The 26,813-nt window shown below is 40.6% G+C and overlaps 1 protein-coding gene across 18 annotated transcripts in view; it reads left to right on the top strand.

Annotated features, from left to right (window-relative positions):
- GRIP1 (glutamate receptor interacting protein 1) overlaps positions 1-26,813 on the top strand; it is a 711,077-nt gene that overhangs the window by 657,837 nt on the left and 26,427 nt on the right. For 10 of the 18 annotated variants that reach the window (XM_045366605.3, XM_045366600.3, XM_045366596.3 and 7 more), the window contains 6 exons: positions 6,375-6,519; positions 7,916-8,055; positions 8,226-8,420; positions 21,278-21,434; positions 23,410-23,521; positions 23,634-23,678. In XM_045366605.3, coding sequence (XP_045222540.2) covers positions 6,375-6,519; positions 7,916-8,055; positions 8,226-8,420; positions 21,278-21,434; positions 23,410-23,521; positions 23,634-23,678 — 794 coding nt within the window. The remainder of the gene's footprint in view (positions 1-6,374; positions 6,520-7,915; positions 8,056-8,225; positions 8,421-21,277; positions 21,435-23,409; positions 23,522-23,633; positions 23,679-26,813) is intronic. The other 8 variants (XM_045366606.3, XM_045366604.3, XM_045366603.3 and 5 more) reach the window with 1 other exon arrangement.

Below are 26,813 nucleotides of genomic sequence, written 5' to 3'. Positions count from 1 at the left end.
GTTTGGGGAATCTTATTCTAATATATAGCATATTTTTGGAGACCATAAATCAATACTTGACCTTCCTGGGCTCTAATCTGTGTAAAAAAATCATTTTCAGGCTGCAGCTTGTCCTATTCAAAGCAAATTACCTTTATCCAGCCTTATTAGTGATTAAATTAGTCCTTTGAAGACAGATTCATATTTTGGGCTTCAAATATATATAGTTCACCAGTGTTAAGCCAAGCTAAGTAATTTGTGGTAGCTTTTCCCCCTAAACCCAGATTGGAGTATTGGAGTAGCAGAGATGCCCCTTTCCAAGCTCCCAAGAATGATCTCGGCTGTGCTTGGAGCACTGGAAGGAGGTGTGTTGAAAAGAAGCTGGCTGCAAGAAGGACCTATGATAAAAAGTACTTTTCTCTTTTCTTCAGGCTTGATTTCATAAAGGGATGGCTCTCCAGCTTGAGTGTGCATCAGAATCACCGAGAAGATGTTAATCCACAGATGACTAGGCCCCTCTCCCAGAGTTCCCATTCCTATTGGTCTGTGGGGTAGGGATTCTCAGTCAAATGCAAACTTGAGAATTTGTATTTGTAACAAGTTCACAGATGATGCCAAAACTGCTGGTCCTAGAACTACACTTTGAGAAATGCTGTCACAAACAAACCTAGTTTTGAGACTTAAAATTATCACTTACACACAGAAATTTGAATTCTACTCTGAAAACACTTAGCAATTGCTTGGACGTCTCCTGATATATCATTGTGACATGCCTATATAAAATGACTGTGTAGCAATAAGGGAGCTGTAGACAGTGTTGTTCAAATGGTTTACTTTCTCAGGCCTGTCCAACTCCAAGAAATTTAGCTGTACTCTAAAATTAATTCCATCACTTTTAGTTGAAGTGAACTTTGATTGACCTGCACCTGTATGCCATCCAAAGGCTCTCTCCCAAATCCAAGCCTCCTATTTGGCCACAGAAGCAGCTACCATTATGGATTCAAGCCAGATAGTGTTCATTTTGTTAAACAAGCGGCACTCAAGAAGCCTGAAAATAACATTGCACATAAGTAATGCAGCAATTTTGCATCTGTTCTGTGCTTCCATTAATTTTCTTAACTAGAGCTGAGCAGAACAAACAAGTAGGCTTGCCCCGTTTCCTGTCTTTCACTAATCGTTGTAAACCTTCTGTTGTGATATAAAAGCTGTTTATAATATCATTAACATCTGCTTAGGCTCACTTTGAAACTTACTGGTGATTCTACTTTTTTCTTTCTCAGAAGTTTCTCTTCTAGTTAAACACCGTAGTTGCTCCTTTCTAAGACTTCTACCTGAAGCAACCTCAAGGAGAGTATATTTAGGAACGCTTCAATCTCCAAAATAGTCTGAGTATTCCTTCCTAAATGGCAGTTATTATCCTCCTCCTAAGCTGCTGGGCCTCACAGATGCCAATTGAGTTAAAGCCCGAGAAGGCAGGTGGAATTGGCAGTTGAACCTGAAGCTGACTCAACACTCCTGGCACGGTGGAGGGAGGAAGTTCTAGGTTTGCTCATCCCCTTAATGGCAGCTGAGGTTGTATTCTCAAACTTTGAATGAGATTAGGTTTGCATCACATGTCTTGGAAAAGGAAACTAGACCTTGGCATAGCAGGGAAGCTGACTCGTAAAACTCTCCTGGAGATCTCAGCCTGGGAACCAATGACTACATGCTAATATGCATTCATCCTTCTGCTCACTTGTTCAAGCATTTACTGAGTTCCCTTTGGTACCAGACATAGTTCTAGGCTATGGGGATATGAAGATAAAAATCTCTGTTTTCAAGGTAATCTTATTGTAATGAAGAGCCAAGTAGTGAGATCCTTAAAACATAGAGTGAAAGGTATACGCTAGAACATACATTTCCAAGGGGGGCAAAAATTGGTTCTTAAAATTGGTTCTTGTGGTATCTTGGATATTACATTATGAAAGTTTGTGGCCCTCCAAATCTCAATCATACCTGATTGAATTCTAGTTCTTAATATTTAATTTCTCTCATTAAGGATAATTTAAAAATAATTTCACTCTTCTCGTTATTTGAGAGCAAGAGTGAAAATAAAAGTTTAGAAACATCAGAAGAATGCACAGGAGCTGTGGGTCTCATAGGAAAGCCTCTAGCCCCTCCAGCTAAACCACCAGGAAGCCTTTCTGAAGGATGAGACTCTGAGCCAAGCTTTAAAGTAAAAGTAGAAATTCTACAGGATAACAAATGAGAGAAAGGTGTTTGTGCATAGGGAGTAACAGGTGCATGGGCTAAAGATGTTAGAAAAGTGCTATTTAAGGAATTGCAGTGGTTCTATGAAGAGAGAATTTAGCAGATTGGATTGGGATGGGGGAGGATGGTGTGACCCTCTGGGGGCCAGCTCAGCTCTTGCAAAGGGGTTATATTTTATTCTTAAAGAACTGAGGAACCAATAAAAAGCTTTAAGTAAGAGAGTAACATTTCAGATTTATGTTTTGAAAATATTCGGGGGAGGAAAAAGAAGAAATTTATGTTGGCAGCAGTGGTGAAAATAGAAGTGGGGAGGAGGGGCAAAGGCTGGATCCCAAGCAGGCAAACTGTTTAGGAGGAAGCCATTGCTATGAAAAACTGGGCAGAGCCAAGATGGGGTCCTTCTCAAGAGCTGGAGAGTTTGCCTTGTGGGCAGACAGGCCATATGGTCTGGAAAAGACTCTGTGCGGGCAGCCATCACCACCCTCTATGAAAGGAAAGCCAGAGTAATTAAATATCTGTTTACACAAGGCATCCACATAGGGCTTTCTAAGGGAAATGATATTATTTTATTTTTCAAAAGCTTGTTATTAAATTCAAAATACATACAAAAATAAAAATAGCATAATGAATCACCATGCATCACCCAGTGTTAATGGTGATTTGCTTACAACCAACCTTGCTTCATCTCCCCTCTTAGTCTGGTTTCCCCACCTCACCAGTGGAGTTATGAAGAAATTCCCGGCATCATCTCATCTTTTTACTATTACTAACATATGCCTAAAAAATACTTTTTAAAAACATATAACTAAATAACATCATTAGCAATATTTTTAATATGATAAAATAGTCGCTCAATGTTCACATTTCCCTGATATATATAAAATCCTAATTAAAACCAACTGTTTTTTTTAAAGCAATCTATCCGAGGAAAAAATAGACAAATAGACAGCTTTTTTTTAGAGGGAGCCTTGCTGTGTCGCTCAGCCTGGAGTGCAGTGGCACAATCTCAGCTCACTGCAACCTCCACTTCCCAGGCTTAAGCGATTCTCCTGCCTCAGCCTCCTGAGTAGGTGGGACTACAGCACGTGCCACCACACCCAGCTAATTTTTGTATTTTTAGTAGAGACGGGGTTTTGACATGTTGGACAGGCTGGTCTCAAACTCCTGACCTAAGGTGATCCGCCTACTTTGGCCTCCCAAAGTGCTGGGATTACAGCCATGAGCCACTGTGCCCGGCCAATAGATACCTTTTTATAACAGGTGGTTTTAATTAGAATTCCAAATGATCTACTCATTGCTTTTAGTTGTAATATCTCTTAAATCTCCCTTTTCTTTCTTTCTTTCTCTTTCTTTAATTTTCTTTTCTTTCTTTCTTTTTTTGAGACAGAGTCTCGCTTCATCACCCAGGCTGGAGAGCAGTGACATGATCTCAGCTCACTGCAACTTCCACTTCCTGGGTCAAGCAATTCTCCTGCTTCAGCCTCCCAAGTAGCTGGGACTACAGGCGCAAGGCACCACGACTGGCTAATTTTTGTACTTTCAGTAAAGACGGGGATTCATCATGTTGGCCAGGCTGGTCTTGAACTCCTGACCTCAGGTGGTCCACCGCTTTGGCCTCCCAAAGCGCTGGGATCACAGGTGTGAGCCACGAAGCCCAACTAAATCTCCTTTCTCTTTTGTGTTTCTCGCAATATTTGTTAAAGAAAACATAAATCAGCTTCCATTTCTGTCATAATTTAAATAGAGCATCACGTCATCCTGTTTCCACCCCAATGTAATCACAGAAATGTGTCCTTCTTGTTAAGATGTACCATTTCCTAGATTCGCATCTCCATCACTATCTAAACTCATTGGGTGCCCTAATAATTGCCTTCTAGTCAGTGAGGACTCAGATGCCAATAAAAAAAATGTCCCCAAATAAGGCAACCTGAAACAGACTATCTTAAAGCCATTTACTTCATCTCTGGTATTATTTTGTCATCTTTGTGTCACAAGTTACACTGTCGAAAAATAACATGGAATACTCACTCTGGGTTGCCTGCAGAATGAGCTGAATAGAACCAGGTACCCCCCTTCTCCCAATGAATGGCACTACCCCCAAATCCCCTTCCCATGGACCACTTTTTGTTTTCATCTGAAGTATGGTTTCCATGGATACTCCCACTAGTTATTGGGTCTCCAGGTCCTGGGCAAGCATCCTTCTCCCCAAAACCCATAAAGAGCGGATGCTCCAACCCAAAATGCTTGGCACCCATTGACAAGTTTGTGCTCATCCTTGCCTTATACAGAGAGCAATAAGGGGTCAAGGTCTTTACTATGGCATACACACCTCCACTGAATGGCCCACACAGAGTGTCCAGCAGTAACTAATGTTTAACTTTGCCAGGGATTACTAATCAAATGACTCATTCAGAATTTCATCCAGAATATAGTTGACGATGAGGGCTGCAAAGTACATGCAATCTATCCAATAGTGCTCTGTTCATTTAGGTCAAAGCCAGCTCTGAAATGTGACAAAACATCGTACTGTAGGAAAATTTAGACTTTTGACTTCTGCCCGTTATTCAGTTACCCTCTATCTTGATGCTTCTCTCCAGAGCCCTTAGCAGATAATCACCAACTTATTGGCCACAACTTCAGCATCAGCCCAGAAGAAACTTGTGAACCAGCAAACAGAGCTGTTTTAGGTTTGATATGGGAACTTCTCAGCTGCTAATGTAAATTTGATCCCAATGTTGAAGATTTTGTGCCCTAAAATGTTGACTTAAGCATTGCAGTGTGTGGTGGATGGTCTTTAGTTCTGAATATGTGGAGCAAATACGTTGAGTAGAGTGCTCAGAAAGTGGAGATGGTGGCTGCATTCAAAACTCCCAATCTATGGCCAGAAGTGAAGTAAGTGCTGGCAAGAGAGGACACATTGCTTCCCACATGACTCGATAGACCCTTCATTTTATATTCATCCTAATTCTTCACTGAAAACACAATTAATTGAATTGTTAACTCAAGCCTTGCTTTTCCTCCTTATTTTAGGGTTTCATATAGTAAATGAACAGCTGCTCACTGCAAAAATGTGGCCGTGTTAATACTTCACTAGGATGTAGTCTGATTGTAAAAGCTGACTGTTTTGTTAAAGTAGCCACTGAACCATTTCATTGTATCCTCAGGTGCAGAAATGAAATAGTTCCTTAACCATTCACAGCTCCCAGGCCCAAGGAATAAAACAAGAAACGCCCAAGAACTTTAAGCATGTCAGAAGCAAATAAAACCTTTGAATTCTGAGACTTCTTATTTGCAACCCTGACACCATCACAATACCCACCATGTTGAAGGCAGCCCATGATATCTTTCTGGCCAGTCCTTTAGGCAGAGCACATTCACAAGTGTCTTCCACTATAATAATGTTGAATAGCCAAAATTAGTTTATGACAGCGTGGCAGCCTGGTCTATGCTGTTGAAACATAGTTTACAACAGCTTTTACTCCATTGAAAGAGGAGAGATGATCATTCAAACTTCCACTTTAATATCTGTAATTCACTGATAGGACTCACATTAGAAGATAGTAAGTGGAATGATATGTAAGAGATTCTAGATTTCTTGCTGTTGTCTTCAAGTTTACTTATCTAAGTTCCACTTAACCATATATATGTTATCATTTGTTCCAACCCTTAGCAAAATCCACATTTCTATATCAAAAGTTAGCTTGCATGTAAAGCTTAAAATGGAAACAGCATGACCCGATGTCTTCTTTGTTACTGGGTGACTCTCTCCTCTCAAATTATAATACCTCCTCAGCCATATGTTTATTTCACAGGTATTTACTGCACACTTACCAAATGCTAGATAAGCACTGTCCTAGACATGGACACAGTTGAAAGGTCCTGCAGCCCCAGTTGGGCAGATCTCACACATTTAAAACATAAGTCATTAGGCAGTGTTCCTCTCCCCTGGCACTGACAATGACTATATCTCTATATTTGAATGTAAGATCCTACTAAGGAAATGCTGTTCCCCAAAATAATTATTTTCTGAGACATGATACTTCGACGAGGATGTTTTGAATTCCTACTTTATATGTGAATCTATGTGTCTTACTCCTTTGCCTTTTCCAAAGAAATCAATTATGATTCCTTGGCATTTATTGCAGATGAGCAAGAAAGTTCCGGAGCAATTATTTACACCGTGGAGCTGAAACGCTATGGGGGGCCCCTTGGCATCACAATTTCAGGAACTGAAGAGCCGTTTGATCCTATAATCATTTCAAGCCTCACTAAAGGGGGATTAGCTGAAAGGTAAAATTTGAAGTAACTGTTATAATTACCTGTGTCTGAGATGGGCTTCCTTCCTCACAACCACATAAAAACATGCTCCTCTCTCTGTGGTTATCTGTTGGCTTTTAAAAATCTGCACAAAGGATTGATCTTAGAGCTTGAGAACTCTCAGGCAGAGCTCCGACTTGACTCTGAGGGGCATCTTACAGGCGGTAAAAGATGTCATGGGCTTAGCATTGATATGACTCTCTGAAATGTATAAAATGACCACAATTGACTGAAGATGGATTTGTATTGTGTCCATTTTGAGAGGAGGAAACTAAAGTTCAGGGAGGTTGAATGGCTTGTCCAATTTCATTCAGCAAACACTTGCTGAGCCTCTGTTACCTGACAGGTGCTGCACTTAGCTGCTGTGTGTTCAGAAGAGGGTGATACAGGCATCATCTTATGGGAACAAAGTGTAGTGACCCATTTTAATAATGTCTTAAAATCTGGAATGTCCATTTTTTACTTTGGCAATGATGTATACACACACACCCACTCCCCACCCTCTGCTAAACTGCATTTCTTTCTGAGATGTGTTGTCAGACATATGACAAACCCTACAGGCAAGTCTGTCCTCCAGATCTGTCCTTCCAACCTAGCTCAGGAATACACAAATGCATTGTTCCTGCTAACAACTGGAAACAGTGGTTAGCAAAATAGAGACACAGCATTGCAGAATGTTGGAGCTGCAGTGTACCTTAGAAATTAGCTCAGACAGGCTGGGTGTGGTGGCTCACACCTGTAATCCCAGCACTTTGGGAGGCCAAGGCAGACGGATCACGAGGTCAGGAGTTCAAGACCAGCCTGGCCATCATGGTGAAACCTCACCTCTACTAAAAATACAAAAATTAGCTGGGCATGGTGGTGCATGCCTGTAATCCCAGCTACTTGGGAGGCTGAGGCTGGAGAATTGCTTGAACCCAGGAGGCGGAGGTTGCAGTGAGACAAGATCGCGCCACTGGACTCCAGCCTGAGTAACAGAGCGAGACTCCATCTCAAAAAAAAAAAAAAAAAAAAAAAAAAAAAAAAAAAAAAATCTGCAGAAAGAAAGGATGCTGCATGCTATCCACTACATTTGTATTTGGATTTTTAGGGGACTTACCCCATGACTCAGCTTTCTTGGAATTGAAAAAGCACACAAGTTCATTTTAATAACTAATTAAAACAATTTTTAAAATGTTTTTGGAAACTAAAAAGTAATCCACAACATATGCAGTGATCTTACAACATTTCCCAGAAGAAAGCAAGAGGGACTTCTGGAGATCCTTGCCAAGTCTTTATTATGATGAATGTATAAGGTATGTCAGGGAATTTATATTCAGTACCACACAGGGATTATTTCTACCTCTCCTATTACTATTTGGTGTTTCAGAACTGGCGCAATCCACGTAGGAGACCGAATCCTAGCCATCAATAGCAGCAGCTTGAAAGGGAAGCCTCTGAGTGAAGCCATCCATTTGTTACAGATGGCAGGAGAGACTGTCACCTTGAAAATTAAGAAACAGACAGATGGTGAGTAGTGAGTTGAAAGCCACAATTAAGGATTTCCAGTGCATTTTCTTCCTTGAAAGAATGTGCTAGTGTCTGTGTGATTCTAGGGAAACGAATCTCCAGCAAGAGTATTTTGGTATATTTTTATTTAAATTTACTCTGATACTTAAACTCCTTTCCTGTCTATAAAGCCCAGTCAGCATCGAGCCCCAAGAAGTTCCCCATTTCTAGCCATTTGAGTGACCTGGGGGATGTGGAGGAGGACTCCTCGCCAGCACAGAAGCCAGGCAAGCTGTCCGACATGTACCCTTCCACAGTGCCCAGTGTGGACAGTGCTGTGGATTCATGGGATGGGTCTGCAATAGACACCAGCTATGGAAATCAAGGTACGTCTTTACTTTGTCCCCAGAGGACTTCTCATTGTTGAAGCCCATGCTTCTTCAAGATTCATCCTCTGCTCCATGAGGAGAATATCTTTATTTAACTTGTATCTGCTTTGGTGTAGCCGAACACACTGAATGCTTACACTCAGCTGGCCATGCATTTCCTTCTAGTGCTTATAAGGCATGAACCTTTACCAAACACTAACAGGCCTCCATTAGGTCTACTGATGGCCAAGTATCCCATCCAGAGCTTATCCTTCAAGCTTAGATTAATGTGAGGCAAACCATACAATAAAGTGGCTTGTTCAATACAGGCCCCATTGTCTTATTTTTCAGCAAGCTTTCCACAAAGATGGATTGGGGAGTTCAGAAGAGTTACATAAGAGATTAGCCAATGATTTGTGACTCTATTTATTCCTGCCCACTCCTGACTTTTTTTTTTTCTTTTAGAGACTGGGTCTCACTCTGTCACCCCAGGTAGAATTCCCTGGCACCATCACAGTTTATTACAGCCTCAAACTCCTGGACTCAAGAGATCTTGCTGCCTCAGTCTCATCTCCTCAGTAGCTGAGACTATATGCAGACACCACCACACCCAGCTGATTTTTAAATTTTTGTAGATATGGGGTCTTGCCATGTTATCCAGGCTGGTATCAAACTTCTGGCCTCCAGCAATCCTCCTATCTTGGCCTCCCAAAGTGCTGCAATTACAGGCATGAGCCACCATGTCCTTTCCCTGAATGTTTATAATTAGAGCGTTATAATCACAATATAGGAAAGTATAGAGTAGATTTTTCTTCATAGGGGTCATTGTCATGTGAAGAAATACTATCTACATTAAAAAGCCTCACTCATGGAATATAAACACATAAAAGGTGTCAGACTGAAAACAGAGCAGAAACTAATAGCTTCTTTTAAAAAATATTTTCTTCCCAGTGATCCATGGCATCAAAAAGAAAAGTATGTCAAAACTTCTTGGTATTTCTCCTCATCTGAGCCTTACCTTCTCCCGTGTTCTATGTAAATTCCAGCCTCTGAATCCCTTGTTTGCTCTGGGTTTCAGTCAGTCAAATAATAAAACACATAAACAGTTTAGAGAACACATTGGCATGAGGGCTGCTTTGTCACGGAGTTAACTGTACTTTTAGGAGAGTCTGTATCCAGTTTGCTCTCTCCTGGTTTTCCTAGTTTCCTTCTCTCAGCCTGCCTATGTTGTGTCACTCTCTGTTAAGTCCTCTGGTGAACAAAAAAAAAATATGGAAGGGAGAAAAAACTGGAAAAAAAATGAAAGGAGATGATATTTCAAAGTTGTCAAGTTGTTACTTTCATTAGAGATGATACTGGAGTTGGGTGCGGAAAATACTTTGAACACCTAAATGGAATTGGGGCTTTTATTTATCTGGCAATTAATTTTTGCAAGTCATAATACCTTGTGACAAGTTTGCCTATGCCACCAAATAACAGACCTTCTGATTGCCTGAGAATTGATTGGCCACCAGAAGACACTGAGTAAAGGACAGAAGTCACATTCTATCAGAGTAGACTCAGGTTTATTTATCAATGTATTGTGTATTGGTTATTTATTCGTGTATTATTTGTGTGTTGCTTATTAATGTAGAGATATTTTTGTTACACAGATTTTTGTGAGGGTGCTATTGATATTAATGACTTCTTCCCCATAAGGTGATCCGGAAGACCTTAGCTACTCCATTCCTTGAAACTATAGAAAAAGGACCATGAGAAGCAAACTGAATATAGGACCTGCCCCTCATTAGTAAAAGATGAAAAACCATTTGTTATTTGTGAAACATTTCGAAATTTTGAATCATAGTCATAATATTACATTTTGCATCTATAATTTAGACATTTTATGAGGTTGAAGGGAACTAAGGGATAAGTAGAGACAATGGCAGTCAGGATAGAATCGAAGTACTCCAAGGTAATGAAAAAGTAGTAATAACCCTTTATATATGTAGATCACTCTAGAGTTTACAAAGCACTTTTGTATAACTAATCCCCATTAATTCTCGTAATGAATATGGAAGCTGAAGGCAGGATTTCAGCTTTAGAAAGGGTTTAGGAGTCAGCTAGTCTGGTGTCCGGTGCAGCCCTTGGTGCCAGGTCCTGCCTCACTGCACGCCAAGACACGCTGCATGGACTTGAGCGCCCAAGTTGACAGGTTGTTCCTTGTGCTGAGGCATCCCCCCATCTCCACATAGCTCTGATGACTCTAAAGCTCTCACTTGTATTGAGCTGCAGTATGCCTATTAGTCCTAGCTATACCCTCAAGGTCATTCTGAACTAGACTAAAGCCTCTTCTCTTGACAGCCCCTTAGATACTCGGAGACAGCTATTGGGTCTCTGTTGAGGCTTTCCTTCTCCAAGCCAAATAGCCCCAGTTCCTTTAACTGTGCCTTCTATAATTTACTGGCAAGTATCTGTATCGTCCTGTGGGCCTCTGTTCTGAATGCGCTTCAGTTTACCTGTATACCTGTTAAATGTAGCATTCAAAAGGAAAATCACACAACAGCCCGACAGCCTGGAGCAAAGCAAGCTTGTCATTGGCATCACTGAAGACAGGAGAACTGATCAATGACGCCTACCTCAACATAAGAATTTTAGTGGTCATGGCACATCTGTCACTCATTTTGAGCTTACAGTTTACCAAGATCTCAAAGTCTTGTGAATGTTTTTTTTGTTGTTGTTTAGTTTTGTTTTTTTTTTTCCTTTACCTGTGATATTCAGTTAAACTGCATCTCTCCAGATTGTGCTTGTGAGATTGACTTTTTAAAAGCAAGGCACAGCTGGGTACAGTGACTCAGGCCTGTATTCCCAGTACTTTGGGAGGCTGAGGTGGGCAAATCACCTGAGGTTAGGAGTTCAAGACCAGCCTGAGCAGCATGGCAAAACCCCGTCTCTACTAAAAATCCAAAAATTAGCCAGGCATGGTGGCACACACCTGAAATCCCAGCTACTCGGGAGGCTGAAGCAGGAGAATCCCTTGAACCAGGAGGCAGAGATTGCAGTGAACCGAGATCATGCCACTGCACTCCAGTCTGGGCAATAGAACAAGACTACATCTCAAAAAAAAATTAAAACAAAAATAAAAGCAAGACAGAGAACCGCACTTTTACTTTTCCTATTCAATATTATGTTGTGAGATACAGCTTATCTCTCCAACCTGTCCCTCCAGCCTCTCAGCAGGCTCTCTGCCTTGTCCCAGGAAGCCCCTGCACATTCTCTCTGTTCCCTTTAAGGCTGGAATAGTTGCCTCATTCCCAGGAGGCTGTTGCACCTCCATAATGCACATCTTCCTCCTGGGGCTGGAAATCGATGTCTTTGCAGCAACATTCCTTACTGTTCTCTGCTGCTTCTCTAAAATATCAAGCTTGCTCCATTCATTCTTTCAACCAGTATGTAATGACTGGCTCAATATCAGGCCCATAGACCATGTGGATACACTGTTGGACAAAGGAAACATGATCTCTGCTCCCGTGGAAGAGGTTGCGCAGCTGAAAGGACAGTCAGTTAACAAATAAATAAATAGTGGCCCTATCACTTCGTTAGTGGAAAGGGAAATAGAATGGAATGATGAAAACTTGTGGGGAAAGAAGGGATGTGTTTAAGGAAGTCCCACAAGGGGCTGATCCTCAGTTCCACTGTGTGGCTGACTTCTTCCAGTCGGCCTCCAGGTCAGCTTCTTTCACTCCCCATTGTCTTGCCCATTAGATGCCTCATGCCCTTCTGCCTTATCAAAATCTTAGGCATTTGGCCTCCTTGCATCTTCTTAATTCTTCCTTCTAACTCTGAGAAAACCCTATGACTGCTTTACTTGGATTTAGCAAAGGTCAGTACAAGAGGGACTGGCAAATTGGTGGTGGTACATAGACTGCCATTCTCATGTGCTGAATAGCTCTTGTGCTCTCTGTAACTTTTGACTCTCAACTCAGATAGTTACATTTCTATCTTATTTTTCTCTCTTTTGAAGTCATTTTGATCATTTGTATTCTCTCAGAAAATGAAATTATTTCATCCAGATGTCAAATGTATTTTTATATAATCTCTTTTTAAATTTTTTTATTTTCTCAGTTTCTATAATTATATCCACAATATTGTTTCTTAATTGGTATATTTGTGGTTTTATTATTTTCCCCATGATTTGATTAGTAACAGTTTATTTGATTTCTTTGTTGGGTTTTTATTTTTTCCCAGAGAACTGACTCTTGCATTTATTTATTAGTTCTACTCTAGTTTTTTTTTTACATAAAATTTTACTTTTAATTTGATTAACTCTTTCATTCAGTTCCTTTTGAATTTTATTCCTTTTATGACTTAAGTTGGATGCACAATTTATTTTCATTGTTTTATAAGGATATATTCCTTCTTTGTGTTTTCATAAGGATGATAACTGATCAAGGACACCAACATGTGCAGTCAGAGTCCAACTTTATTTAATGTCATTAAAGAATACAAATACTCCATACAGAGGATAGCACAGAGTAGAAACCCAATGGTATCCTCCTCTACTCATTGGCAGGGTTTTATTTTTCTCTTTCTTTTCTGATCTCTACAAGCTCATGTTTCATCATCATCTTGTCTTGCCCAATTTCTCTTGAGTTCTTATATTTCTGCTTTGATCCCTTGTTTATAGAGGTGATGACTTTGCTGTGTATTTTTTGAATTTTGTGATTATTTCTGACTGGTCATGTTTATCATTTGCTCTGAACCAGGCTTCTTCTCATGAGTATTCTTCATCTGCTATCACTTTGTTTTTCTATGCCTTTGCTCTCATTTGTTTGATATGTACTTGGTATACATGTTATGCCAATTCCTTTTTAATTACTGCTCACCACTGAATGAGATGAGTTCTTCCTGAACTGCAAGCTGCTAGAGGTTCTGAGAAGAGCCCAGGTTGTTTCCAGGCTACCAAACGTACCCTAGTTCCAGCATGGTATATGTGAGTAAACTCTTCCCCAGCTACCAGAGAGCAGCAACAGCAGGCTGCTCACAAGACAGAATTCCTCTCTGCTACCCTGCTTCACTGAGCAATTGCTCCCTTCAGTCTGTGACATGTGTTCTCTTTCCTTGACTTACCTTGATGCCAGATGGGACCACAGGTACTTTCTGCCGCCAGCCATGCAGTGCATACTGGTGTTCCAAACAAAGCATTGGAGTTTTGCCTCACGCCACCGCCCCTGCTTTGGTAGACTGAGTTGTCTACCAAAGAGTAGTTTGGTAGTCCTGGCCATAGGTGCCTTCTCTCCACTTCTTACCACCACCACCCCCTTCCCATTTGACTTCCACTGAATTTATGTATTATGTATTTTCTTATGTATTATGGTTTGAGATTACACAAACACTCTAGTTTTGATTAAGATGGAGTTGCTTCTGTTATTTATCATTACTTTTTGTCTTGAGGTGATTTCTGAGAGAAGAGAGAACTATCTTTGCATTGACATTTTAAGACCATAGCCTCATCTGAATATATAGAGTATTTCTTGGCAAGATCAATTACAAACAGTTATACAAACATATGATTTGATTTTCTCATCCTTCACAACACTGGGTCTTTAGGAAACAAATTTGGCAGGAAATTAACTGGCTCACTTTCCTGTACTAAACTTGATTTCCAAGAATGAAAGTAATGGCAAGAGCTATAGTCCCAAAATTGTAGAATTCTATTTTTTTCTTTTTCTTTTTTTTTTTTTTTTTTTTGAGACAGAGGCTCACTCTGTCACCCACGCTGGAGTGCAGTGGTGCGATCTCGGCTCACTGCAAGCTCTGCCTCCTGGGTTCACGCCATTCTCCTGCCTCAGCCTCCCGAGTAGCTGGAACTACAGGCGCCTACCACCACACCTAGCTAATTTTTTGTATTTCTAGTAGATACGGAGTTTCACCGTGTAAGCCAGAATGGTCTCGATCTCCTGACCTTGTGATCTGTCCGCCTCGGTCTCCTAAAGTGCTGGGATTACAGGCATGAGCCACAGTGCCCGGCCCGAAAATTGAATTCTAAACTTTATGATTATGAACCAACACTGATTAGTTCACTTTTCTAAATTAATGCTGGGTATGAATTAAAAGCTACAAATATTAATCTGCATTAGTACAGAAAACCAAATATTACAAGGTTGGAATGTCAGAATTTTACAGATATCTAAGGCATAGTTACCTAAAAATAAAAATCATCCTATCAAGATTCCATCTACTTTCAGAAATACCTACTTTCCTATTTTCCACTTGTGCAAATAAAGGCCTATTTTTTGTAAAGACCTGTTTTCCATTATGCAAATAAATAAAACTAAACATTAATATCAGTGAAAGGAATCTGGACTAAATTTTATACCTCACATTAGGATACAAAGTATAAGATCAGATATGGAAACCCAGATGTAAAATAATTAAAGAGAGAAAGAAGAAAAAGAAAAACGTGCCAATTCTAAACCAAAGGAGGCCTGGAACACAGGCCCACATCTGTAATCCCAGCATTTTGGGAGGCCAAGGCAGGCAATCACTTGAAGTCAGGAGTTTGAAACCTGCCTGGCCAACATTGTGAAACCCTGTCTCTACTAAAAATTCAAAAATTAGCTGGGCGTGGTGGCGGGTGCCTGTAATCCCAACTACTCGGGAAGCTGAGGCAGGAGAATCGCTTGAACCCACTAGGCGGAGGTTACACTGAGCCAAGGTCGTGCTGGTGCACTCCAGCCTGGGTGATAGAGTAAGATTCTGTCTCTAAATAAAGAAATAAATAATCCAAAGGAGAAATGACTTAGGACCATACATTTTATTTATTTTTTTATTATTTTATTTTTTGAGACCAAGTGTTGCTTTTATCGCCCAGGCTGGAGTGCAATGGTGTGATCTCGGCTCACTGCAACCTCTGCCTCCCAGGTTCAAGAGGCTCTCCTGCCTCAGCCTCCCAAGTAGCTGGGACTACAGGTGCCCGCCACCGCACCCAGCTAATTTTTGTGTTTTTGGTAGAGATGGTGTTTCACCATGTTGTCCAGGCTGGTCTTGAATTCCTAACCTCAGGTGATCTGCCTGCCTCGGCCTCCCAAAGTGCTGGGATTGCAGGCATGAGCCACTGTGCCCCGCCAGTACATTTAAAAAAATTATTTCTTTTTTCAACTTATTTATTTTATCAATTTTTAATTTAAAATGTAGTTTCCAATATCATATGTATATTTCATGTGCTTACACCATCATTCAACAACAACAAAAAGTTTCATTATCTATCTGGCAGTTGATTTTTTTCTTATACCTGGGCTGCCTCATTTATTCTCTGGCTTTTAAGCTTGACTCCTGGTATAAAGGAATAACCCTCAGGGCCTGTTAACTTCTTCTCAGTAATGGGCAACAGGTTTGCCTTTTACCTAAACATAATTTTCCTCAGATATTCCCTCTTTTAAATCATGGTATCACCAGCCAGCTGTATCAGTTAAAGGTCAAGTTTAGTTGACTTAAAGATTTTCTTCTACATACAAAACAAAATTTAAATGATGGCATTTAAGCAACATCAGGATTTATTTTTCCCATGGTGTCATCAGGACCCAGGTATCTCACTCCCTCTACTCAGCATCTCTGATGTCCCTCCATTGCCACTGCCTTTGTTTCAGGCCTGACGAAATACGGTAACTCCTTCCTCATTTATCTTCTTACTTTGAGCATCTTATCCCACATTTGTATCAACAATCTTTAGAAAAACCAAATCTAGTCACGCCACTCCTTTAAACCAAAAAAACCCTCTTTTGTTGGTTATCTGTTGTTATAGGATAAACTCAAATGTCTTCAATGTAAAACACAGGGTTGTTTGTAATCTAGTCCCTGAATACTTTATCAGTCCACCTTCTGACACTTCTTTGCAGTACCTTTTAGTACACATACCCAGAATATCTCACTATTCTCTAAGCAAGTTTTGCATTGTGGTACCTTGATAACACTAAGTATTTTGATATGTTAATTAACCTCTTAATCGGTTTCAAATCCATTGAGAAATAGAAATGAGAGTCAGCTATGGATTAAAATATCAGCATTTCATTTTATTTTTTTTGGTAGAAAAAGCTGGATTGGTCCTGCAGCCAGAATCAGGATAATTATTTTCCTACCCTCAACCCAAGTCTAGACATTGAAATTTGAATGAGACGCAAGTCAGATCTACACAGCAAACCATAAGTGAACCGATTACCAGTCAATGAGATTAGGTTCAGCTGAAGAGAACTGCAAACTCTAACAATACATTGACTTACATTATAAAGAAGCAGGCACTTCAAGCTGGTATGTAACTCCACAGTGTCATCAGAGGCCCATGCTTCTAAATATTTCCACTGTGTTATGCTTAGCACCTGACTTTCATCCTTGGGGTCACCTCATAGTCCAAGACAGTTACTGGGGCTCCAGCAATTTCATTTGCATTCCAGACAGCAGTAGCAAAGGTGTAAGGAGCCTTCTCAGAAGTCCCCTTAGCTATATCATGGACCAGAACATTTCACTAAGTTGCACTTAGCTTTGAGAGAAGCTAAGAAGTATAGTTTTAGTCTGAGCAATAATTTGCTCACCCCAAAACGGGTACTCTGGTACTAAGGATAAAGAAGAGAATGAATGTTCTGTTGAGCAACTGGTAGTCTGCCACGGTTATCTAACTGCCCAGTCATGCCTTTTCTTGCCTCTGTCAAGCTCAGAGAGCCCCAAGATTGTGACCCAGGCTTGCTTACCACACAGCACAGCAGCAGTGGGAGAGAAAGGGTCCAGAGAAAGCCAGGAATGGGCTGAGTGACATGCCCAGTGTTCTTTTCCAAAACTCAACAGTTGGGTAAATCACATTCCTTCTATGGGGAGGAATAAGTACACATGGTAAGAGGGCCCAGAACAGAGATCCACTGATAGAATCGAGGCCCTGTTTACCCTGACTGCACCTTTACCCGGCTCTCTTCTACTTGGCCAACACTGTCTGTTGTTGTTGTTGTTGTTGTTGTTGTTGTTGTTATTGTTGTTTTTGAGACAGAGTCTCACTCTGTTGCCCAGGCTGGAGTGCAATGGTGTGCCCTCGGCTCGCTGCAACCTCCGCCTCTTGGGTTCAAGAGATTCTCTTGCCTCGGCCTCCAGAGTAGCTGGGACAACAGGCATGCATCACAACACCCAGCTAATTTTTGTATTTTTAGTAGAGACGGGTTTTCGCCATGTTGGCCAGGCTGGTCTCGAACTCCTGGCCTCAGGTGGACCACTTGCCTCAGGTTCCCAAAATGCTGGGATTACAGGCATGAGCCACCGTGCCCACCATGCACTGTCTTACTCAACAGTTCCAACTAGTAAATGCTGACCTGCTATCTAACTCTAAGCTTATATGTCATTTTTCCTTAGGCACCCTTCGTGATCCACCTACCAATCCCCAAACTGGTCTCTGTCCTTCCATATTAGTGTATTAAGACTAAAAGTATGACACTTTCACATGCTACTAGAACTCACTTTCTATGCTTCTTTCTTCTCCTTCTCCTATACATATACCAAACAATGCAGTTTTTGAGGACAGGAATCAGTTTTATTTCCCTTTGCATTTTAGTTCCTGATATATAGTATCTGATACTTAAGAGACACCCGAATGTTTACTGCATTAATAATGCTGAGACTTATCTCTTTTCCTTGTCTCCCTACCTTAAAGATAAAGAAACTGAGATCTTGAGAGGTTGAAGGGCTTAGTATATAGTAACAATGGGCATCTGTGTTCATTAAAACCTCCTTGTGTTCTAGGCACTTTCATAAGGTGTGTTTTCATTCTTCTTCATTCTCTTACCAACCTAGTAAAGTACCTATTGTTATCCCCATTGTACCCTGAGGTTAGTTGGCCAGGCTGTGATGTGAGGAAGTGGCTGAGCTAGGATTTCAACCTTGGTCTTTTCTGACTTTACTTTTATTAAGTTTTATTTATTTATTTATTTTTGAGACAGGGTCTTGCTATGTTGCTCAGACTGGTTGTGAACTCCTGGGCTCAAGGGATCCTCTTATCTCAGCCTCTCAAGTAGCTGGTATTACAGGTATGCATAACCATGCCCAGTTACTTTTCTATTTTTGAAATAGGGTCTCGCTTTGTCACCCAGGCTAGAGTGCAGTGGTGCAAACTTGGCTCACTGCAGCCTCAACGACCAGACTTAAGCGATCTTCCTGCCTCAGCGCCCCAAGTAACTGGCATGTGCCACCATGCCTAGCTAATTTTGGAGGTTTGGGTTTTTGTTTGTTTGTTTTCTTTGTAGAGATGGCTGATTGCCCAGGCTGGTCTTGAACTCCTAAGCTCAAGCCATCTGCCTGTCTTGGCCTCCCAAAGTGCTAGACGTGAGCCACCGCACCTGGTCAACTTCTCTTACTTTAATCTCTGGGTCAGCATAGCACGGACTAGGGAAGAGCTGGGATCAGGTTTTCTGACTTTACATTTCACCCAAAGAGATTTGAATCTTATCCCCTTTTCTTTCTCTGCTTTGTTGTATTGCAATAATCATTTAATAGTGCTTATTAAGACAAGGCATCCTTATTAGAGATACATATGCCTTTCAAGATTAGCAGTTTCCTACTGATGGTGGTGCACATCTGCTCAAGCCCATTCTTGCACTCTTGCCTAAGTCTCCAAGAACTACTTATTATACAAACAACAGTTGGAAAGAAAATCAGTCTAATGTTGAAATTTCACCAGGGAACTCAGTGGTCATTCGGGTTAATGCTTGTCAGAAAAGGATACTCCAGGAAGACACCACCAATTAGCATTGGCTCTTTGAAAGGTTGAGGGTTGAAACCAGTTAAAGAAAGTGAGGTACAGGCTTCCCCAAACTCTTCGTATTATAAAAGCTGAGACTTCAGGTATTTGGGGTTGGTTCGGTTGGTTCAGAAGGAGAAAATGGTTAGTCCATCAGAGGGAGCCAGGATGAAATTCACAGCTACTTAGTTCCCCTTCAAGAGAAGACACATCTGTATTTCCTTAAGTCAACACTTTTGACAGAAAACTGCATTCATCACACAAGACTTCTTCCCAGATGGCTAACCATGCTTCTGCAGTTATCTAGGAAAAAGAGAGAGAATGAGATATTGAACTGTAAATATTTCCTCTGCTCCAAGGTCTTCTAATCCTTGGTGTCCTAAAATATAAGGTTCTTAGAGTATTTCCATCATGTGGTGGTAGGCATTGCCCTGGGTTCTTGAGATCAAATCCTTTTGATCAGAGAGTATTATCCTTCAGATACCCTGCTGTCCTTGGGCTTTAAACTAGTAGCAAAAACGGCACTAGAGGCTTCGACAACAGGTAGAGAGAAAGTGAACGGGGAAGAGGAAACAAGATATCATGGAGATAGAATCATCTTACGTGATCAGACCATTTAACTGTACCTGAAAATGCGGGTCCAGGTCTGTTTGCTGTATTTTTAAGCACAGTAAGAAACACATATCATATTCCAAGCCAATGCATCCATGTAAATACACATGCACACACACGTCACAACCTGAGGTAGTGGATGAAGGAGTATGTGATGATTACAGCACAACCTATGGAGTCAGACCTACAATCGAGCCCCACTTAAACCCCCAAAATAATTTTGAAGAACTATATACCCCATCACCTACTAAAAGTTGTTGTCTAAATGTTTTTCTCACAAAATGTAAATACTTGCAAAGACTGTAATTTCCAGTTTGTTGTAAAAATGCTTTAAAAATGTTTCTATCAAAATCTTGGAACTACAGCTTCAGCTCAAATTTGTGGAAAGTGTCCATTATGTAACCTAATAGCCAAAGCCATTCCTCACTGTCTCACCCATCAGGCTAATCAGATATAACTCCTTGGTGGAAAAAAGTCAGCATTTTGCAATTCAAATAAACAATAAATGCAGCAGGCTCCTTATCCCTGACATCCGTTGCCCTTCTGAATTCTCTGAGGCAGCATGAGAGATGGACGAGAGAGAGGGGTGAAAGCCTTGCCGTGAGTTTGTGCCTGGTTGAAATAAGGCCTTGTTCCCAACAGACTTCATCACAGGAACAAGGTTTTCCCAAATTATCCCTTGATTTGGCAGCTGGGAGTCTATATCCCCGGGCCCAGGCACTTTCAAATACTTGAAATGTGGCCAGCACGATGGCTCATACCTCTAATCACAGCACTCTCGGAGGCCAAGGTGGGTGGATCACCTGAGGTCAGGAGTTCGAGACCATCCTGGCCAACATGGTAAAACCCTGTCTCTACTAAAAATAAAAAAGATTAACTGGGTGTGGTGGTGCACTTCTGTAATCCTAGCTACTTGGGAGGCTGAGGAAGGAGAATTGTTTGAACCCGGGAGGAGGAGGTTGCAGTGAGGCAAGATTGCACCACTGTACTCCATCCTGGACGACAGAGCAAGACTCCATCTCAAAAAAAAAAAAAAAAAGATTTGAAATGGATGAGAAATATGTCTTTTGTTTGTAAAGTGGCAGGAGTACAGTTGTGAAGGAGGAAATGAGAAGGGAGAACTAACTGGCAGATCTCAGCTAAGCCAGTTTTGGGAAGAAGTGCATCTAGAACTTGAGGATCTGAAAACTGATTCTCCTAATTGTGACTTGAACTCCCAAGAAAGTTTGCAAGTAGCCCTGGGTACTTGAAACCACTGTTCTAAGCCGTCAGTGTCCTCATCTGTAAAATGCAAATAATGAGTATCTACCTCCAAAGATGGCTCTAAAGAAAAAAGATGGCTCAAAATGAAGTACTTGGTGAAGTCCTTGGTGCACAATAAGCACACACAATGTGTTCACTATTGTCATTGTCATTGCTGTTATTATTCAACTCCTCTACTGGTTAACAATGTAATTTCTCAATGTATTAAGTAATCCTTGGGCCCAATGCTAACACCTTGTTTATATTTTAGGCACCAGTTTTCAGGCTTCAGGATACAATTTCAACACCTATGACTGGAGGAGTCCAAAACAGAGAGGCAGCTTGTCCCCAGTCACTAAGCCTCGAAGCCAGACTTACCCAGATGTGGGGCTGAGTAATGAAGACTGGGACCGGTCCACAGCCAGTGGGTAAGGTTTTCAACCAATGCTGCCTCATCCAAGATGACTACATGGTCATGTGGGCAAGATTTGACCTTCTGTACTGCCAGTGGCACATATTGTTAGTATGGGCTTCTTAAAGCCACCATAATCATCCATGCTGGCCACATGGCAGGATTCTAAAAGCTGCCTGACCAGTGGCAGCCTGAGCACCACACAACAGGGCAAGAGCTGGGTTTCCCCTAATGAAAACAGTAGTAGCACCTGGGGAGAAGCTGCTTCTGTAAACTTTGCACCCCCTTCCTTATGACAAGTAGGTTCCTCTCCTTTATTTTATTTTATTATTTTTTTGAGACAGAGTCTCACTTTGCTGCCCAGGTTGCAGTGCAATGGCAAGATCTCGGCTCAATGCAACCTCTACCTTCCAGGTTCTAGTGATTCCCATGCCTCAGCCTCCTGAGTAACTGGGATTATACGCATGTGCCACCACATCTGCCTAATTTTTGTTTTTTAATTTTGTCTTGTATTATTTTTATTTTTTATTTTATTTTATTTTTTGAGATGGAGTATCACTCTATTGCCTAGGCTGGAGTGCAGTGGCGCCATCTCGGCTCACTGCAACCTCCACCTCCTGGGTTCAAGTGATTCTCCTGTCTCAGCCTCCCAAATAGCTGGGATTATTGGCATGCACCACCACGCCTGGCTAATTTTTGTATTTTTACTAGAGACAGGGTTTCATCGTGTTGACCAGGCTGGTCTCGAACTCCTGACCCTCATGATCCGCCTGCCTCAGCCTCCCAAAGTGCTGGGATTACACGTGTGAGCCACCATTCCCAGCCTATTTTTTATTTTTGAGACAAGGTCTCACTCTGTCACCCAGGCTGGAGTGCAGTGGCATGATCTCAGCTCACTGCAACCTCTACCTCCCAGGGTCAAGCAATTCTCCTGCCTTAGGCCCCCAATTAGCTGGGACTACAGGCGCCTGCCACCACGCCAGATAATTTTTGTGTTTTTAGTTATTTTTAGTAGAGACGAGGTTTCACCATGTTGGCCAGGCTGGTCTCCTGACCTCAAGTAATCTGCCCACCTAGGCTTCCCAAAGTACTGGGATTACAGGCGTGAGCCACTGCACTGTGCCCCTCTCCTTTCTTTTAAAAGTTAGCTTCACATTAAGTTACATTTTTTTTTAAGATACCTCATGGATCCATCTTTTCAGCAAAGTATATTTTACCATTTTGTTCCTTACCAAAACATTTTAAGGAAATTTATAAAAAGTGATAGCATTTGGTTTACTTATAGTGATCTTTAAATAAGTGGGAAAAACACATGTTTCTCTCTTAGAGAAAATTTTGATTTCTCTTTCCTTGTAGATAAGCAGCTGAAATACATTTCCAGCATTCCATCCCATTCCAATAGGGTCATCATGTGGCTGCAGCCCATTTAGCAGCAGCCACAAATAGTCTGAAATCTGGTAATAAGACCATGGACCATACTTTCCATCTTCACAACACTGCATTTCCTAAAGCGTTCCTCTGCTGAAGCTCATATACTTGGAAGGCACAGGTGAAAGAAAGCCTGATCCAAAATGTCTGTCTGTCTGTATTTTGTGTGAGATGAAGGAGAGATATTTTGGATACAAAAAAAAAAAAGCCGGGTGCGGTGGCTCATGCCTGTAATCCTAGCACTTTGGGAGGCCGAGACAGGCGGATCACGAGGTCAGGAGATCAAGACCATCCTGTCTAAAATGGTGAAACCCCGTCTCTACTAAAAATAAAAAATTAAAAAAAAAAAAGGCTGGGCGTGGTGGCAGGCACCTGTAGTCCCAGCTACTCGGGAGGCTGAGGCAGGAGAATGGTGTGAACCCGGGAGGTGGAGCTTTCAGTGAGCCGAGATTGTGCCACTGCACTCCAGCCTGGGCTATAGAGCAAGACTCTGTCTCAAAAAAAATAAATAAAAAAAAAATGTCTGGCAAGGTCCTAACCCAGCCTGTGTTTCTTGACAACAGTTTTGCAGGGGCTGCCGATAGTGCAGAGACAGAACAAGAGGAGAACTTCTGGTCTCAAGCGCTGGAGGATTTGGAGACCTGCGGACAGTCAGGAATTCTGAGAGAACTGGAGGTAGCCTCAGTCCTGCTACTTACTTTTATTGTTTCTACATTCATTTTTTTTGGTCCTTTTAAGTTTGCATTTCTCACACCAGTTCATTTAAAAGCTTTAACCCTTTCCACAGGAGAAAGCTGACAGGCGTGTGTCTTTGAGAAACATGACTCTCTTGGTAGCTACCCTTTATGTTTATATTTTTGCTTGTGAAGCTGCCTTCCCTACCCCCTTGCCTTCTGGACAGCAATTTGATTTTATACAATGCAGTCAAAAGTATTTATTTCCCCATCTCCACCCCTCAAGCTTACTGACTTGTGGCTTCTGCCATTGCTCCCTGCTAACCCTGACTGTATCTGTTTCCCACCAAATCGCTAAAAAGCGAGCTAAGTCTCCCAGCAGCGGCGCATCCCATTCTCTTAGTTGCTTTAGAAAGGTTTCTTTGGCATGTTTTCATTTGTACCTGGTATAGAAATTAATTTGATCGCTAAGAGGAACATAAGAGGAAATTTTATTTTACTTTGTTTTGTCCTTAAAGTAGATGACAATGCAGCTGGTGAAAAAGGCCAGTCTATTTGATAAGCAGCAAAAATATTACATAGTACGTTGCTGTTAATTGCAAATCCTGATTCCATCTGTATTAACTTAGTGTGAATTCAAGGAAGAATGAGATGGAATGTAATGGCTGAACTCCTGGTGAGTTCTTTAATCAAAGCCATGAATTCGCTGATGGTATTCACACTTTAGTCTGGGAAGTCCTGGACTGTTTCCTTTTATGTTCTTTTAAATTTTCTGAGCTGTAAAAAATAAAGTGGCAAAAGTCTCATTTTTATTTTGATGTCTTATGAGGTCCCCAAGTCACCATAAGGAATGTGAATGGCATAATGGGGTGAAACTCTTGCAATTCTAAAATGATTACTCATCTTTATATTATTTTGCTTCTCAGTTGCATGTGTGGATATTTTATGTGATTCTAATGTCTGTGAATCTGCAAAGAGAATTATGAAGAAAAATATTAGTTTGAACTTGTAAACGTCATGGTATTACCTGGCATGAACTGCAGCTTCAGAGCACAGTTAAAGGTTCTGGACATGGATAATCCTGTAAAGTCTAAATGAAGTAAGATGTTAGCAGTGATTCCTTGTTACACAACTTTCAAAAGGAACAGAATGCTTAAGTATTGGCCGGCTTATTTAAACCTGTACCACCTTCTGCATATAGAATGATGAAGAAAAGTAGTCCAAACTGAATAATGAGCACAATTCACAATTCTTGAACACTGCCCTGCTTTTGAAAGCACGTTTTGGCTCATGCTGCTTTTTCCTTGTGCATTTTGATACTTCCCTTTTGAAGAAAAAAGTTGTTTTTCTAACAGCTTGTTTTACATTAGGCAAAAATAAAATGATGTAAAAAGTAATACAATGAGGTTCTGTTTTCACCCAGAAATTGAGTTATCTGATGAAAACAACATCCATCAGCAAGAGTAGACTTTATGTTGCCACAGCCTATGACTTTGCTGTAACATAGCTCCAGACAGGTGTGGCCCTTGACATTATTAATGCAGAAAGCAAATGAGTTGAATTTATAAGCCAAAGGGAAATTAAATCCTCAACTAGGATGAATGATTGGCAAAGTCATAAATTAGTTATATTTAGACTATTATCACAAAGCATATTTATTTATTGGTTTAAATGAACCCCATTCCCTTGATTGGAAATGCAAAAAATATTAGAGCTAGATTCTTGCATATTAAATTCACATCCAGCATTAAAAGTTAAAGCACACTATAATACTAATAAATGTAGAAGGTTAGCTAAGATGAAAGATGATTACAATTGAAATGGAAATGAAAATTAGTTTACTAATCATTTTCCCTAAAGCTAGCAATAATTTAGGTTCAACTTTAGCATTGAAAAATGTATAGCTTTAACAAAGGAGAGAAATTTGAATGAGTCTTTGGACAAGTTTTTAACCTCTCATCAGATATTTCTTCTATAAAAGATGGAAATTATAATGAGCTAATAATTATGTGGCACTAAACAAGTATTCAACAAAGTATTCAGTAAAAATTAACTATTAGTATTTTTGCCCTTTCTTGATTAATGAACACTGCTTTAACTATTTTGTGTTTAGCATAATATAGGAAGAAGATTTAACTAAATGTCAGATAGAGAACTCTAGGTTGCCTTAGGGATAATATGCAATTATGAATTACGGCAAATGAAAACAGGTAATACATACTCTTGAGACCAAAGCAAATCCTAGGTAATTAAAAATAATTGTTTTTTTAGCTTTTTATTTTAGTTTTTACATTTGTTTTACCTTTTATGTTCTTTCTTAGATGCTACCTAACGTTCATTTTAAACAAAGTAATCAAATTTTGATTACTATACAGACTCATATACTTACTTGGAAATGCGAACCAAAGAATTAGTGATAGTATCTTATTTCTTCCATCAGAACCTTTTCTAAATCAATTTGTAATTTCTTCTATGGCAGCTAAGATTCATCAAAGCAAAACTGTGGTCTCCCAGATGTAGTGATTAAGTGTTTTACTTCCAACACATGTCCTGTCATTCTCATGAAAAAATGAATATTTAAAAACAGATGTTAACAAAGCAAACAACTAGTCTAAGTAGGTAAAAATAATAAATGGAGGGTCAGCATGGCAAGAAAATAACCACTGAGCACTGTCAGATACACTAGATTAAACACAGAAATGGGGCGGGCACGGTGCCTCAGGCCGGTAATCCCAGCACTTTGGGAGGTTGAGGCAGGCGGATCACCTGAGGTCAGGAGTTTGAGATCAGCCTGGCCAATGTGGAGAAACCTCATATCTACTAAAAATACAAAAATTAGCCAGGCTTGGTGACAAGTACATGTGATCCCAGCTACTTGGGAGGCTGAGGCAAGAGAATCGCTTGAACCCGGGAGGCAGAGGTTGCAGTGAGCTGCGATCGCACCACTGAACTTCAGCCTGGTGACAGAGTGAGACTCTGTTTAAAAATAAATAAATAAATAAATAAATAAATAAATAATAAAATATACATGAGTAAGTGCCATAAAATAAAGAATATCCCATGACACCAATGAAGCCAGTAAAGAAAGGTTTCAATCAACTTAAAAAGGGTATTTGTCTGAAATAAACTGTTATATAAACAGCCCACACTTGTTTTTAAATGCTAGGCATCTTTCTACTTACTAAAAAGGAAGTTTTATATGGTTCAACCTAACATTTCACCGAGAAGCACCGAACAGTCAAGAACGAGAGTTCTGGAGTCAGAATGCTAGAGCTCCATGCCCTGGCTCTTGG

This window comes from Macaca fascicularis, chromosome 11 (assembly GCF_037993035.2).
Source record: "Macaca fascicularis isolate 582-1 chromosome 11, T2T-MFA8v1.1".
In the NCBI taxonomy this organism is placed as follows: Eukaryota; Metazoa; Chordata; class Mammalia; order Primates; family Cercopithecidae; genus Macaca; species Macaca fascicularis.
Note: the sequence above shows the minus strand (reverse complement) of the source record. Positions and strands in the feature narration are given on the sequence as shown.